Source organism: Colius striatus, chromosome 8, assembly GCF_028858725.1.
Source record: "Colius striatus isolate bColStr4 chromosome 8, bColStr4.1.hap1, whole genome shotgun sequence".
NCBI lineage: Eukaryota > Metazoa > Chordata > Aves > Coliiformes > Coliidae > Colius > Colius striatus.
Window position 1 is genome coordinate 17,149,951 of NC_084766.1, and position 14,319 is coordinate 17,164,269.

General features: G+C 39.1%; 1 protein-coding gene across 1 annotated transcript in view; it reads left to right on the plus strand.

Annotated features, from left to right (window-relative positions):
• The window catches only part of PCDH15 (protocadherin related 15), a 495,784-nt gene that overhangs the window by 388,670 nt on the left and 92,795 nt on the right, over positions 1–14,319 (plus strand). The window contains exon 21 of the mRNA XM_062000927.1: positions 2,406–2,522. Within this exon, the coding sequence (XP_061856911.1) occupies positions 2,406–2,522 (117 nt within the window). The remainder of the gene's footprint in view (positions 1–2,405; positions 2,523–14,319) is intronic.

Below are 14,319 nucleotides of genomic sequence, written 5' to 3' on the forward strand. Positions count from 1 at the left end.
TCTGCCTGCAAAAATTGCCCCTTCTGCTTCTAGCAGTTGCTCATTTTAGACATTTGCCATGCAGACATGAGACTTGATAACCTCTCTGTAATAACAGTCTTGCTCTCTGAAGTGCACTTACTGCAGCTCCATAGTGAGAAGACCTGTGGTGATTCTTCTTGGGGACTCTTGTTTTATTAAAAGCTGAAACACTTAAGCTTGAATTCTGCTATGAAAAAATATATAAATTAAAAAAAAAACAGTGGCTTCTTTAGGATTTAGGAAGAGATGAGCCAGGAAGAAAAGCATGTGAAGTTATGACTGAAACATTTGGTGCCTATTTGATCAGATCAGCTAAGATTTATGAGGCACAGTTGTTCATAAAGCTGGTCTTAGAAGAAGGATAAGTTAGAGAGGCAGAAGGCTTTCTGTGTCCTGCTTTGTACTTTATTTTGTATTCCTGAATATTTTATAGTGATGTGTGTATCTTGAAAAATAGATGTGTTAAGTAGGATGACTTAGTCACTTTCTATAACACAACATGTACTATATCATCTTTAAACAGGATTATGCTTTCCAGTATCTTGGAAAGTCACAGATTTTCAGGCACAAAGGTCACATAAAGGTATTCAAAAGATAACAAAAACATCACATGGTGATTCTCCCCACCCCTCAGTGAGCAAACAGCCAAATGTTGGTTTCTTTGCCACAGTGATATGTTGCTCTGGAATGGAGTTTCTGGGAGCAAAAGACAACAAAGGATAGCTTATTTTACAAGTATGATGTCAGTTTGAAGAGTCATGAGAAACAAGGTTGTTTATGTAAAATAGTCTGGGATATTAAATTCTCAAATGAAGTAAATTGTTTTCTTGTAGGCAGGTCAAGAAATTTAAATTATAAAAGGTTAATCTGATTGAATTTGAATGTTTTTCTAAAATGTTTTAATTTAAATGCTCTCCTAGTTTGAATTGCCTTGTAGGCACTTGTTGATAACCTGTTTGTTTCTTTGAAAATCAGGAGAAAAAGCATTTTCTTGCTGTGTCTCAAAGATTTGAATTGCAGAACTTTTGAACAGAACAAAACACATTAATTATTACTATGTGGACTTGTTTTTACTTTTTTTTTAATAGATACTTATTTTTCCTCTGATGAGGTACAGATGAATGTTTTAAATGACTGTGTAATATAGAGAGCTAGCCAGTATGCATTTGCAGCATGTAGAGCTGTGGCAACAGGTAGAGGCATCGTTGTATAACCTTTGAATAGCTGTGTTTATGTGGATTCCCTAAGAGTTGGGTGGCACCATATTCTCCCAGAGCTCAAGTACATTTGACTTTAAGGGTAAAAAAAAAATCTACTCTTCATTTGTGGATCACTAAAGTTGTGCACTGAAGACATGTGATATTCTTCATTTGTTGTGCAAAAATCCCAGAAAAGTTAATCAGTGTGATCCATATGCACAAAACAATGGCAACAGTTGTATGCAAAAATTAACAAATCTGTTCTCAATAGAATTCAAGCTAGGGAGCTGGGTCTACAGAAAAAAATACTAGTTGAATAAAAATTGTTGTTTAGAACTGTATGTTTAATTTTTTTTTAAGGAACATACAGATAAACTTTCTGGAAATATCTGTGAGAGAGTTTTGTCAAAAAATAATTTTATGACAACTTATGACAATGAGAATGAATGCTTTTGTAATACCCTGTGATACTGGTTGACTGTAAATGTTGGTGACTGTTGCTGCATGGGGCACTGCATCACTGAGAGCTACATGCATCCGCCTGCTGCATCTGCTTCAATGCCAACTTACACAGTCCCACACAGCCTGGTGCTTGGCTGAGGTTATGTCATTCACACAAGGAGGCACTCGTGGAATATGTACATATATAAGTGTGAAAGTAGATGTATGTGCATACACACACTACTGTGTTATGAAAATCCTTTGAAACTTCTTTTTGACAACACTCACATCAAGCTGAAGAACACACTCTTAAGCTCTTCTGAGGTGTTGATACTAATCTGACATTGTGTTTTCTGTTCATATGTTGCATATTAGAGGCAACAAACACTGTCAATCCACAGCAACTGATTCATTTTCAAAGCCATCTTGTGACCCACTGCTTGAGAAGCAGGTGTCATGGAAACCTCTGCTTTGTTTACTTGTGAGGCTGGGTGTTTTTCTGCAGAATTTCCTTCTGTTCATCTGTATCACTTTTTTTTTTCTTTTCCAAAACTTTGGCACCCACCCCTTGTGGTCTTGTTTTGTGCAGTGGCAATGGAACTAGAGCCGAGAGAGACTGCTAATGGCAAAATAAGCTTCCTAATGAGGAAGGAGTGATTGGGCAGAGTTCTTAAAAGAATGATTGTGAATGTGTCTGTAGTTTTGTTTGAACTTCAGAACTAAACTCTTAATTATGTTTTGCAGGATATGAATGATTACTCTCCAGTGTTTACCAAAAAGCTCTACAGAGGAATGGTTGCTCCTGATGCAGTCAAGGGCACTGTTATAACTACCGTTTCAGCTGAGGATCAAGATCCTCCGGTAAGCAAAAAGATTCCATTAATACGCTGCACCCAAGAGGGAAAAATCTTTAACCCTCATAACTGACCTACTCTCTGAACCACAAAGGTGATTATTATGAGTTTCACACAGCAGCAGCTCATACATTTTTTATGTCAGACTGCCGTTTGTTATTCTGGACAGAGGCTGCATTTACAACTATTGTTCCTGATGCTGGCTAATCAATGATACTACTCCTTTCATAGAATCATAGAATGGTAGGGGTTGGAAGGGACCTTTAGAGATCATCTAGTCCAACCCTCCTGCAGAAGCAGGGTCACCTAGATCAAGTCGCATAGGAACATGTCCAGGTGAGTCTTGAAGACCTCCAAGGAAGGAGACTCCACAACCCCTCTGGGCAGCCTGTTCCACTGCTCCTTCACCCTCACAGTGAAATAAGTTTTTCTTATGCTTAAGTGGAACTTTTTGTGTTCCCGCTTCATCCCATTACTCCTTGTCCTGTTGCTATCTACTATAGAAAAAAGGGATGTCCCAACCTCCTGACACCCACCCTTTAGATATTTCTATATAAGATCTCCCCTCAATCTCCTCTTCTCCAGACTAAATAGCCCCAGTTCCCACAGCCTTTCCTCATATGAGAGATGTTCCATTCCCCTGATCATCTTGGTGGCCCTATGCTGGACTCTCTCCAGCACTTCCCTGTCCCTCTTGAGCTGAGGAGCCCAGAGCTGGACACAGGACTCCAGATGAGGCCTCACCAGGGCAGAGTAGAGGGGGAGCAGAACCTCCCTTGACCTGCTGGCCACACTCTTCTTGATGCATCCCAGGATGCCATTGGCCTTATTGGCCATGAGGGCACATTGCTGGCTCATATTTAGCTTATTATCAATCAGGTAGGGTCATTCCTTCCCAGATTTAGGACTCTGAACTTGTTCTTGTTGAACCTCATGAGGTTCCTCTCTGCCCAACTCTCAAGCTGATCGAGATCCCGCTCAGTGGCAGCACAGCCTTCTGGGGAATAATCTCTGTCCCCTCATCCAGGTGGTTGATGAAGATGTTGAACAAGACTGGCCCCAGAACCGATCCCTGTGGAACTCCACTGGCCACAGGCCTCCAACTCGACTCTGTGCCATTGATCACCACCCTCTGGGCTCTGTCATTCAGCCAGCTTTCGATCCACCTCACTGTCCCCTCATCCAAGCTACACTGCTTGAGCTTTCCGATGAGGATGTTATGAGAGAAAGTGTCAAAAGCCTTGGTCTCAGGGAAGACAGCAAGTATTCATTCTGTAAAGCTTGTTATTCAACTTCACAGTGTAAATGAGTAGGAGGAATAAGCAGGAAGGGAAGCAATGCCTCTCCTTGGTAAAGTTCTGCACCTTAAAGGGGAAACAAACCACAGCTTTAGATAGTCACTTTCTTGATTTTTCAATCCTGCATTTCTAGTATGAGACACCACAAGGTTACTTGGAAATGTACAGCTCACCATGCAGCCCTGCTGGATGTGCAGTATTTGAACTGAGTGCACCTGTTCTCTGGATAAAGTTTATTTCTGCCACTTGCTATTATTGCTGTTCCCAAATGAAACACTTGATTGACAGACCTGGGCACATATTTTTGCCACTTTAGCTATTCTGAAGGGTAATATCAATTTTTGTAATCAGAGATTGATGAACATTGGTGATGAGATGATACACTGAGGACAATGAAAGCCAAAGATGTTCTGCCAGACAGGTTTAATTTTTAATTGTTTGTGTTTGGCATATTAAGGAGAATAATCCTCAGGGAGAAGAGTTCAGAGAGAATGTGCCATGCACATTAAAAGCTGATGGCAGTTCTTTGACACAAATCAACTGTACCTTAACTAAATATGCTACATAGTAATTTATTTACCACCCAAGGACAGACATGCTAGAGCAATGTTTCTGTAAGTCCTGCCATCCCATTGTACAAAGTCCTACCACACAAAGGTAAGTACATTTGCTGTGGGTGATCACTGGGATATTGCTGAACTTTGAAGCATTAAGGTAGTGTATAACAGCTGAAGGTCTGGACTATTGTCTGTTTAAAGTACACAAAAGACAGTGTTATTATCTGGTTGGTAGTGAATAACAGCAGTTATCAATAGTACTGCAGTGATGTGGCAGCAGAGAACATAGACATTATTCGAGCAGTAAACTAAAGAAATGGAGAGAGGTGTGCCCTAATGACTAGTCTTGGACAATTTTAAGGGGAGTATAAGAGACATTGGTGCCTAATTTTGAGTATTCTACTTATAGAGTGAGACCAAAGATGTGTGTTACTCTCCTCGCCTAGAGCACAGGCACATTAGAATAGGGTACAATCAGCCAACGTCTTAATCATGAATCTCTTTGATTAAAAGCACAATATAGCACATATAGGTGTTAGACTGATCAATAGCAGAAAGTGGGAATTTCTAGTGTCTTGTTTTAGAGACACTTTAAAAAATGCATATCTTAGGACTGTTTTCTATGTGACAGGCACCTACATGCTGCTTTAACGACACATCTGGGTCCATTCATAGCTTTTAGCATGCAGCAGGAGAATGATGATATTGTAATAGTGCCTGCTCTCTGCCCTTTGCATCTTGTTTTGGTCTTGCTAGGAAAAGCATTCTCATGGGATGTTAAGGGTCTAGGCTTCTTTCCCTCTACCGAAGGATTCAACCCTTTAGCTTTATTTCCATGTAGAATATCCCAACTACCTGGAAAGAGGCTGGCCAGAGTTCCTGACAGACTTGAGGTATCTCTGTAAGTGTGTGGAAGTCTTCCGAGTCGGGAAGTTGCTTTGAAGGTGACAAACTGGAGCCCCTGTGAATATCAGGGTCATGCTCCTGGACCTTTTCTGGACTTGAACCAGGAAGGGAATATATCCCTAGCAGCATTGCAGGAGTCTAAAATGCAGAACGCCCTGATGTAGCACTTCAGGGGTCTTTGTGAGTGTTCTTGTTTTTGTGGCCTACCTACACTCTTGTTTCCACTGCTCTTTTGTTCTGTGGAAGTCTAGTGCTTTTGTCTGACCTTCTTTATTGTCCCTTGGGGCGTACCAGGCCTACATTTCCATCATTCTCTTGGTTGCTGTTTAAAACAGTGATTTGCAAGAGAAAGTAGGCTTGCTTGATTGTACAGGTCTCATAAGTATTTGCTGGAAAAGAATTTTTAAATGGACTTAAGAAAATTTAACTCTGAATGACTTCTGCTGTCACATTTCATGAATATCACATTCAGTGATTCTTCCATATATAAGTGCAGTAACCGACAGATTATAGAATAGAAATGGGAGTCAAAGTGAGAAAAGTTTCTGGGGGGCATTAGAAGCATGCAAGGGTTATGTTTCGACTGTATAACATACAAAGTTTTTAGCTCATTTTACTAGCATTTCATCCTGAATAAAGCACTAGTACTGCTGGAATACAGCCACCAAATTAGCAAACCTTGCCTGAACATAAATAGATCTCAATTGCATTCAGCATTTCAGAGAGTTCAGCAGATGCTGCTTAGTTGGAGAAGATTCTTTGTTGATCTCCCTAGGAATTATTTGGGAATGAGGAATGTAAGAAACACTATTATCCTTCAAGAGCTCTCACCCTCAGCAGCTGCAAATAATTCAAAAGGAGACAATGCCATATCTCAAGTAGATTTGCTTCAGAGTGATCTGTCAGTGGAGAGTGGGGAAAATTGTCTGTGTATGACTGTTGAAACTGCAATTTTTTGATTACCATATTAGAAATCTGAAATACTAGTTTGTTAGTCACAGTCCTAAGGATGTGTCTCTGCCCTTTGCACCAGTATGTATTTTTTCTTAGCACTTTTATCATACGGACCTTCGAGAAAAGTCTGCAGAAAAAGGATGTTAAGGATCAATGAAACTAGTCAAGAAGATAAATTTCTGTTCCATGGAAATATCATCATAAATGAGTTAGTGAGGGCAGAAAAAAGTAATTGTTCATTGGTTCTAGAGAATCACTTCTTAACTTGGTTTTGATGCGGCTTTAATAGTATCTGCTGCCTTACAACAAGATATTTTGGCCTAGATAAAGGATTTGTTCATTCTGATATAAGCTCTATTTTATAATCACTGGGTTTAATGTGTCTTGGGTTACACTGAGATACTGGAGGAAACAAAATAGTTCAAAAGCTGATGAAAGTTATATATATAGTAATTTTTAGTCCTGCAGAATCAGCATTTCCTAATGCAAAGTTATTTCACATTTTTGTTTTAAAAATCCAAAACCCTTCTGAATTCCCTCCTTTTCTGACATTTCTATCACTATCATTTGAATGGATAAATGTAGAAGATGGACATGGATAAGCTTGCATGTCCTTTGTACAGAAGGTAATAATGGCAGTCTCTAGGTGGTATAAAAATGGCAGAATAAAAACCTGACTGAAGGGCTTGTGTCTCCTGGATTCTTTTCTCACATATTTAGATGGATTTCTTTTATATGTTTTGAGTGGCTTGTACTTGGAAGATGTGAGGAATGCATCTGCTTCTGTGGAGAAAGCAATGCACACGTATGAGAGAGAGATCAAAATCACTGAATGTGGGGTTCTGCTTTTTACCATTATAACAGGCATAAATACGTGTGACAGTAAGGTTAAAATAATGTTCTTTGAAATCAACTGTTGCATTTCTTTGATTTTTGTGAAGATGTAAAAAAGAGGCTACCTTTAGACACTTAATGAGTGCAATATCCAGGAAAGGTTTTTAAATAGTTTTTGAAAGTTGGTATTTCATTTCAAACTAATGAATGATAGTTTTTAATTTCAAAATAAAAGAGATAAAGAAAACTATGAGGCAAAAAATGGCTTTATTTCTTTTTCTGACTGAGCCAACATGTTAGTTTGTGCTACTGGCAATTGTATATTTATTTGAGTCTGGCTTTGACATTAAGAGGTATCACAAAGTTTTTTATATGAATTCACCAGAAATTGTTCTTAAAAGCACCCAACCTTTCTCTGTTCAACAGCAGTACTTTCCTCTAAACTTACCTTCAGGGAAAGAATGTTTTGAGTTATCATCAATATTTTAGTTGTGGGTCTTGAGTTTTTGAACCTGATGGAATCTTATTTGCACAGTACTAAGACATCTGTTTTATCAGGATCCACATTGAAACACTCAGCAGCAGCAGCTTGAGATTTCTTTGCAGGTAAGGCAAATGGGAATTTTCTACCAGCAGAAGAGCAGGTTTAGGGTAAGAAAGGAGGTGTTGAAATGGTGTCGGTGAAGTCTGGCTTTCCGTTTCACCCCATAGGCACCATCCTCTGCCTGTTCCTCCTTTGAGATGCTGGACTGAGGCTATCTTGGTGTTTGTACTAGTCTCTCAACAGCCAAGGTGCATGATGAGCATGGAAGTGGTAGAAAAAAAAGATACCACTGAAGTCAACCTTAATAAATCATCATCTGTAGCAAAGGATGTGCAGATATTTTACCTGCTGTGATATCGTTTGGCTCTGGAAATGCTCATTCAGTAATGTTTCTGAGAAAAACATCATAGGTTTACCTGTGACTTTTGACTTCTAAAGGACAAGTTATAAATATAAATACAAGCATGAAATGGCCTGAGAGGGACATAGGTACAAAAAGTAATGTAAGTATAACATAAGAGGCTGAAAGAACCCGGGACATAGAAGTTTACAATAGTGACGTATTTCCTACGTAAGTTAGAAACTTAGAGCATGTAGGTGTGGAGGTGCCAACAGTGACTACTATATGCTTTCAAAAACAGCCAGAGAAGGGAAGAGTGAACATTTGCTCTTAAATGAAGTACTATTTGATTGATTTATTGGAGATACAGGTTAAAGATTATCTTGTTTCTCCCCATCAAATCTCCATGCAGAAAATTGTTTCAAGCTCAGTATATCTTACATGTACAAATGTGTATATGTGTGAAAAAAAGGAATCTCTGATAAATATGTGTAATTTTCTTACCTTAACTGATGCCTAAAACATTAATTCAGTGTTAGAATGCAACTGTTGATAATAGTATTGGTTTGGTTGCAAAAATCCATGGATTTCTGGTTATTGCTAACGGTTGCTAAATGAAAACAGAAATTATCTGAGCTAGATTCAAATACTTCAAAGTAAGTATTTTGTTGTTGGTGTTGGTTTTTTTTTTTTGACCTGTGGATTTCAAAGTCATCAAAAAATCTTGGCCTGAAGGAGTAAAAGATCTCTGATAGTTATTTCTTCAGGTCTTTAGTGAAATGTCAATTAAAACAAGAAACTGGTGCTTTTCACTAAAGGCCAGAGCAGGATTTGAAGGGCTGTCTTGAGCAAATGTCACTTGAAATTCTGAACAGTTTCTTGTTTCCTCTCCTTTCTTTTCCAGTTTTAATTCACTTTTCTGCAGTGACTGAGAATATAAAATATGTTTCAAAAGTTATTTTTACATTTATTAAAAACACTCTAATTTGAAACAGCATTGTGGTCATTGAAATCTGGTAAATTTTTATTTACACGTCTTTCACAAAATATGATAAATCAACATATTGACATTAGATTTATTGGAACAATCCATATTATGTTTTTCTACAGTTCTAGCAAGATTATATGGTATCTGATTTTTCAAATTGCTTAGAGCAACATATAGTTGCTCACCCTGTCTTTCGCAGAAGTTAGATCTAATTTTAGGCACACTACAAGTAAAGTGTATGAAAATACTAAGCAGAAGACGACCAAAACAGGCCAAGGGAGCCAGAGGGAATTATAGTAATAGACTAGAGCTATGATTGTATGATTGCCAAGAAAAAGCTCAAGTACAGCTTCAGTTCTTTCTAAATTACTGGTAGATCTTATTAAAATAAAAATCTTCAATTTTAAAAACATTGCAATTGAAATTGTTGAGACAGTTGAACACACTTTCCATTTAGCTTTTGATTAATCCCTTTAAGGTACAAGCACTCACATATTCAAAATAATTTGAGTGTGTAGTGGTTTGAAAGAAGAGTAGAACGTAGCTTTTAGACCAGCTGAAAAAATTTGTCCTGTTTGCATGGAGAGTGACCGTGAAGAAACAGATGGTGAGACATCACAGTCACTGTGCAAATGGAGCTGAAAGGGTGATAACAGGGGTTAGGAGGCTGAGCTGTGTAAGTGAGCAAAAGCATAAACAATTGTGTGTCAAAGGTTTCCCTCAAATCTTGAGTTTTCTTTCCATAGGTGTTGTGCAGCCAGAGCTTAAGGGTTTCTTATTTATCTGGGATTTCTTAGTATCTAGGAGTGGGTAAGTTTAGGCTGTAGGACACTGTAGTCATGTTCAGGGCATCTCTGGAGAGCTTTAAACCTGATTTGTTTCCTGTTATTTACCAAAGTTTACAAATTTGTATTTCAAATAAGACAATTGCATGTGAAGGAATTAGAATGGTGGATGCTTTTTGCTTGGCAAAACGGCTACCTGTGATGATGATCAGCAGGTCTGTACAGATGGCAGTACACATATCTGAGGTATTCAAGGACACCTGAGATTACCCTGGAGAGAAGAGTTGTCTTCATTGTGAGCTATTTATGCTTTATTGAAGTACTGTGGTGATGAAAGATGCTAACTCTTAACTCTCCAAATATTTTGAAAGGAGAGCAACATGTGCTATTTGATAGATGCTTAGTGTGCATGTTTTGCTTTTCAAAATGTGAATATTCCTAGGACTGATATAACTTGAGATGTTTGCGTTTCCTGTATAAACATTTTTTTGGTATCATTTATCAGTATAAAAGCTGGAATATTTATTCCATGAGCAATTCCCCTGCATATTTTGATTTTGTTGGTTTGAAATGTCAATAGAAACAGATGCAGAACACTAATTTTAATGAGCAGTTTCCAGAGCTCCAGAACATCCAATTTAATGCTTTATCCAATCTTGTAACACCTTGTAAGGGTTTTCTTCAATGCAACCCTTTTGTCAATTTCAGTAATTGTGTTTATTGTTTTATAGGCACCCTCTAAAAGTAGGATGCTAACAGATATTCAATTAGGGATTTCACAGGTATTTAATTGGACATAAAAGCATTTCAGGGCTTGATCTTTTAAAAATTATTAGTTGGATTTCATAGTGTCTACTAAAGATTTGTATGTGAGAAACATGCCGCAAATTCCGTGAGTTCTTAAAGTAATTTAGTCTTTAAAAGCTGATGTTCTTTTTGTCTTCAGCTTATTCTAGTTAATATTCAGAATTTCCAGATTTAGCAATTCATGATTTCAGGCCCTATTCTTGAGTTACACACCAAAGAATAAAATCCTTCAAATTTTAGAGTCTATATGAATGAATTTAGGGTCAATATATATGAAAGTACCAGTGACAAAAGAAAGCTGGTATAAAAGTCTCCAAAGTCATTTAATGGTTACTTTACTTAGAGCGTGTTACGAAGAAGTTGTGCAGCCACCTGTAAATTCTGCTTTTAGTATCACATTCTAATTTTTTTTCACAGACTTCTCTTAACAAAATTTGCCTTTGTGAACTCTCCACCATTCAAATCATTGTGATTTGCATTGCAATCTACAGTTGAGGATAATTTATTAAATTCCTTATCAGTTTCCCATTTTATCTGTATTAGCATCAGGAGTTTTCTCACTTGTGTCAGAAAGTGGCACTGAGTTGAACTTAATGGCAAATGAGTCTATATTCATTATGCCACTATTCCATGGTAGTTCTTGGGGGTAAAATTGAGGTCATTTACTAGATATGTATCTGGGATCTTCACAAAGGGACTGCAAATGAAGTGCATTATTTCCTACTCTTCTCTGAGCCAGATCATTCTGGTTTTGTATGCCTATGACCCATTTGTCTAGTGGAAAATAGGATTCCTAGCTTTCTTTTGAATTGCAGAAGTTTTTGTTCTTACACTTCTCACCATTTTTCCTGGCTTTAGTGCATTACAGTTTCTCTACAACCTATCTGTGTCTGTTAAGAGTTATCTCAGCAGTGCACGTGTGCCCTCCAAGCCTCTCTGCTCAGGGCCTCTGGATGCAGCCTGATCATCTAATGTCAATGCTGGGGATATTTTTGTACCTGTCAGCTGTGGCACAAATGAATGTAGTTTCCCCAGAGCAAATAAAAACTTAAGAAATTATGCAGCTTTAAAAGCAATAATTGAAGCTAGATGAGCTTTAGATCCAAGTTTTCTATTAGTCTTGAACTCTCAGGAAAACTCATTCATTCTCTCCGGAGAGAATGAATACAGTTCCTGTCAAATACAATCCGTTCTCTGTGATTTCATTCAGAGTATTATCTGCTATATTTTTTACTTTTGCTGTAGACATAGGAATGTGTCTAAATTAATTTAGAACAGAGGCAAAAGATGATTAATATTTGTGTTAATTAAAACTTGCTTCTAAATAGATTTCCCCAGGAAATCTCTCTGGAGATTTTCCTAATTATGTTGGTGCCGAAATATAGTAAATAAAAAATAAATCCCTGTTTTGTTATTTTCATAAAGGACAGCGTCATGGTTTAGCGAGGAGCCACTTTTGCTTGGTAACAGGGGGAGTGAGTTGCAGTGAAGACCTGGTAAAGAGTTCTCAGACACTTCCCCAGTTCTTAGGTCCAGACCCAACTCTGGCCCGTCTGGGCCAATCTGACGCCTCTGCCATTACTATTTAGGGACAGGAATTTGAGGTGCTAGTAGGAGATGTAAGAGTGGTACAAGATGGAGGCCACCATGCAGACCCCACAGGCAGAGAAGGAGGAAGGAAGGAGGAGCACCAGACCAGAGACCTCTCTGCAGCCCGTGACAAAAACGCAGGCTGTACCCCTGCAACCCATGCAGGGCCATGGCAGGACTGAGAGCCACCAGCAGCTCTGTGTGAGTACACCCAGACAAGCAAGAGACTGTGTGAGAAGGCAGCTGTGGAGCAGGTCATGATGGAAAGCCTGAAGGCTGCAGAGCAGACCCACACGAGAGGCAGAGAAGAGCTGCAGCCTTTGGGATGAATGCACATTGGAGCTGCCTGTGCAGGGCTGCCGTGTGTTTGAGGTACGCCATGGAGGAGCAGGGAGGACTGGTGCAGAGCCCACCTGCCTTGAGGAGAGACAAACGGCAGGAACCATTGAGAATAGACTGACTGAAACCCCCATTCCCTGCCCCTCTCCTAGCCATTCAGGGGGGAGGAGGAGGTAAAGACACAGGGCTCTGAGCCTGGGAAGAGTGGAGGGGCAGGGAGAAGGTGGTCTTAAAGGGCTGGTTGTACTGTTCATCATTGTACCACTGTGTTGTGTTGGTTATGTTTTGGGATTTTATGGTTATGTTTTAGTTGGCAGTCTATTAAATTATTTTATATTTTCTTCCCCAAGCTGAGTAGCCTGGTCTGTTTTGTCCTGGACCATAAGTGGCAATTAAGCTCTCCCTGCCCTTTGGCAATCCTCAGGTCTTTGATGCTTGAGTCTAATCGTGGTCTTTTTTCCCCTGATGGGCCTAAACCACGACAGATAGGAGAAAAGTATACTTGATAGTCATATAAGGAACAATAACTTGATGAGATTTTTGTTTATTTAATAAAAAATTATCTGCTCTGTGCAAATTTAATGATGATGATAGCTTTTATTGTTCCAAGCAAATATGAGGACCAATACTTTGAAGCCAAATAGAGTGGATTTCAGCAGGTAATTTCCTCTTAATTATAATGTTGAAGAAAAATAACTGGAGTGCTGTGTCCAGTTCTGGATTCCTCAGCTGAAGAAAGACAGAGAACTTCTGGAGAGAGTCCAGTGCAGGGCCACCAAGATGATCAGGGGACTGGAACATCTTTCATACGAGGAAAGGTTGCGGGAACTGGGGCTGTTTAGTCTAGAAAAGAGAAAACTGAGCAGGGATCTTATTAACATTTATAAATATCTAAAGGGTGGGTGTCAGGCGGTTGGGAGATCCCTTTTTTCTATGGTATCTAGTAACAGGACAAGGAGTAATGGGATGAAGCTGGAACACAAAAAGTTCCACTTAAATATAAGAAAAGCCTATTTCACTGTTCAGGTGAGGGAGCCCTGGCACAGGCTGCCCAGAGGGGTTGTTGGATCTCCTTCCTTGGAGGTCTTCAAGACCCGTCTGGACATGTTCCTATGTGACCTGATCTAGGTGACCCTGCTTCTGCAGGGGGGTTGGACTAGATGATCTTTAAAAGTCCCTTCCAACCCCTACCATTCTATGATTCTATGAAAGTTGTATAATTACCTCTGTTATGCTATGATCTCGGAAATTTCTCACGTTTGCAAGGATTTGCACTCCTTAGTGTGCATGGTCTCATAAAGTACTTGTAACTGTTAACATGGCCTGTCATAAATTTTAACTAAATACCAAAAAACAGCTGGCAAACTCAGATCTTGGATTGTTAAAGGTAGTGCCTGTGGCACTGGAGTGGTGTGGTGGTGTGGTGGCTAGTAAACCTTTCCTGGGCTGTATTTCCATGGAGGGCTCAAAGAGGCAATGTCCTCATGCTCCTGCAGTTAGAATTGTGTGGAGGAGCAGCTGTGCAAGTCTCCCCATAGAATGCCTGAGTTGCATCCAACCCCATCTCACTTCTCTTTGCATGCAAGGTGTTGTCTGTGCAGGGTTTTATGGGGAGAAAGACTGAGGTGGCCTGGCTGTCTTGACCTCCATCTTACTGTTTTAGTGTTAGACTTACACAGCTATAAATTACAACAGCTGTAAAATTGATACTACCAATTAAATTAATAGAAGCTTTTAATAGAAAGAAACATTCTTCATTGAAAAATCACTGTTCTTGCATTGAAATAGAGAACACGCATCAGAAGTTATTGTGGCAAAATCTGACGCCACGTTATACAGCTCTGTCGCATGCATTAGGATAT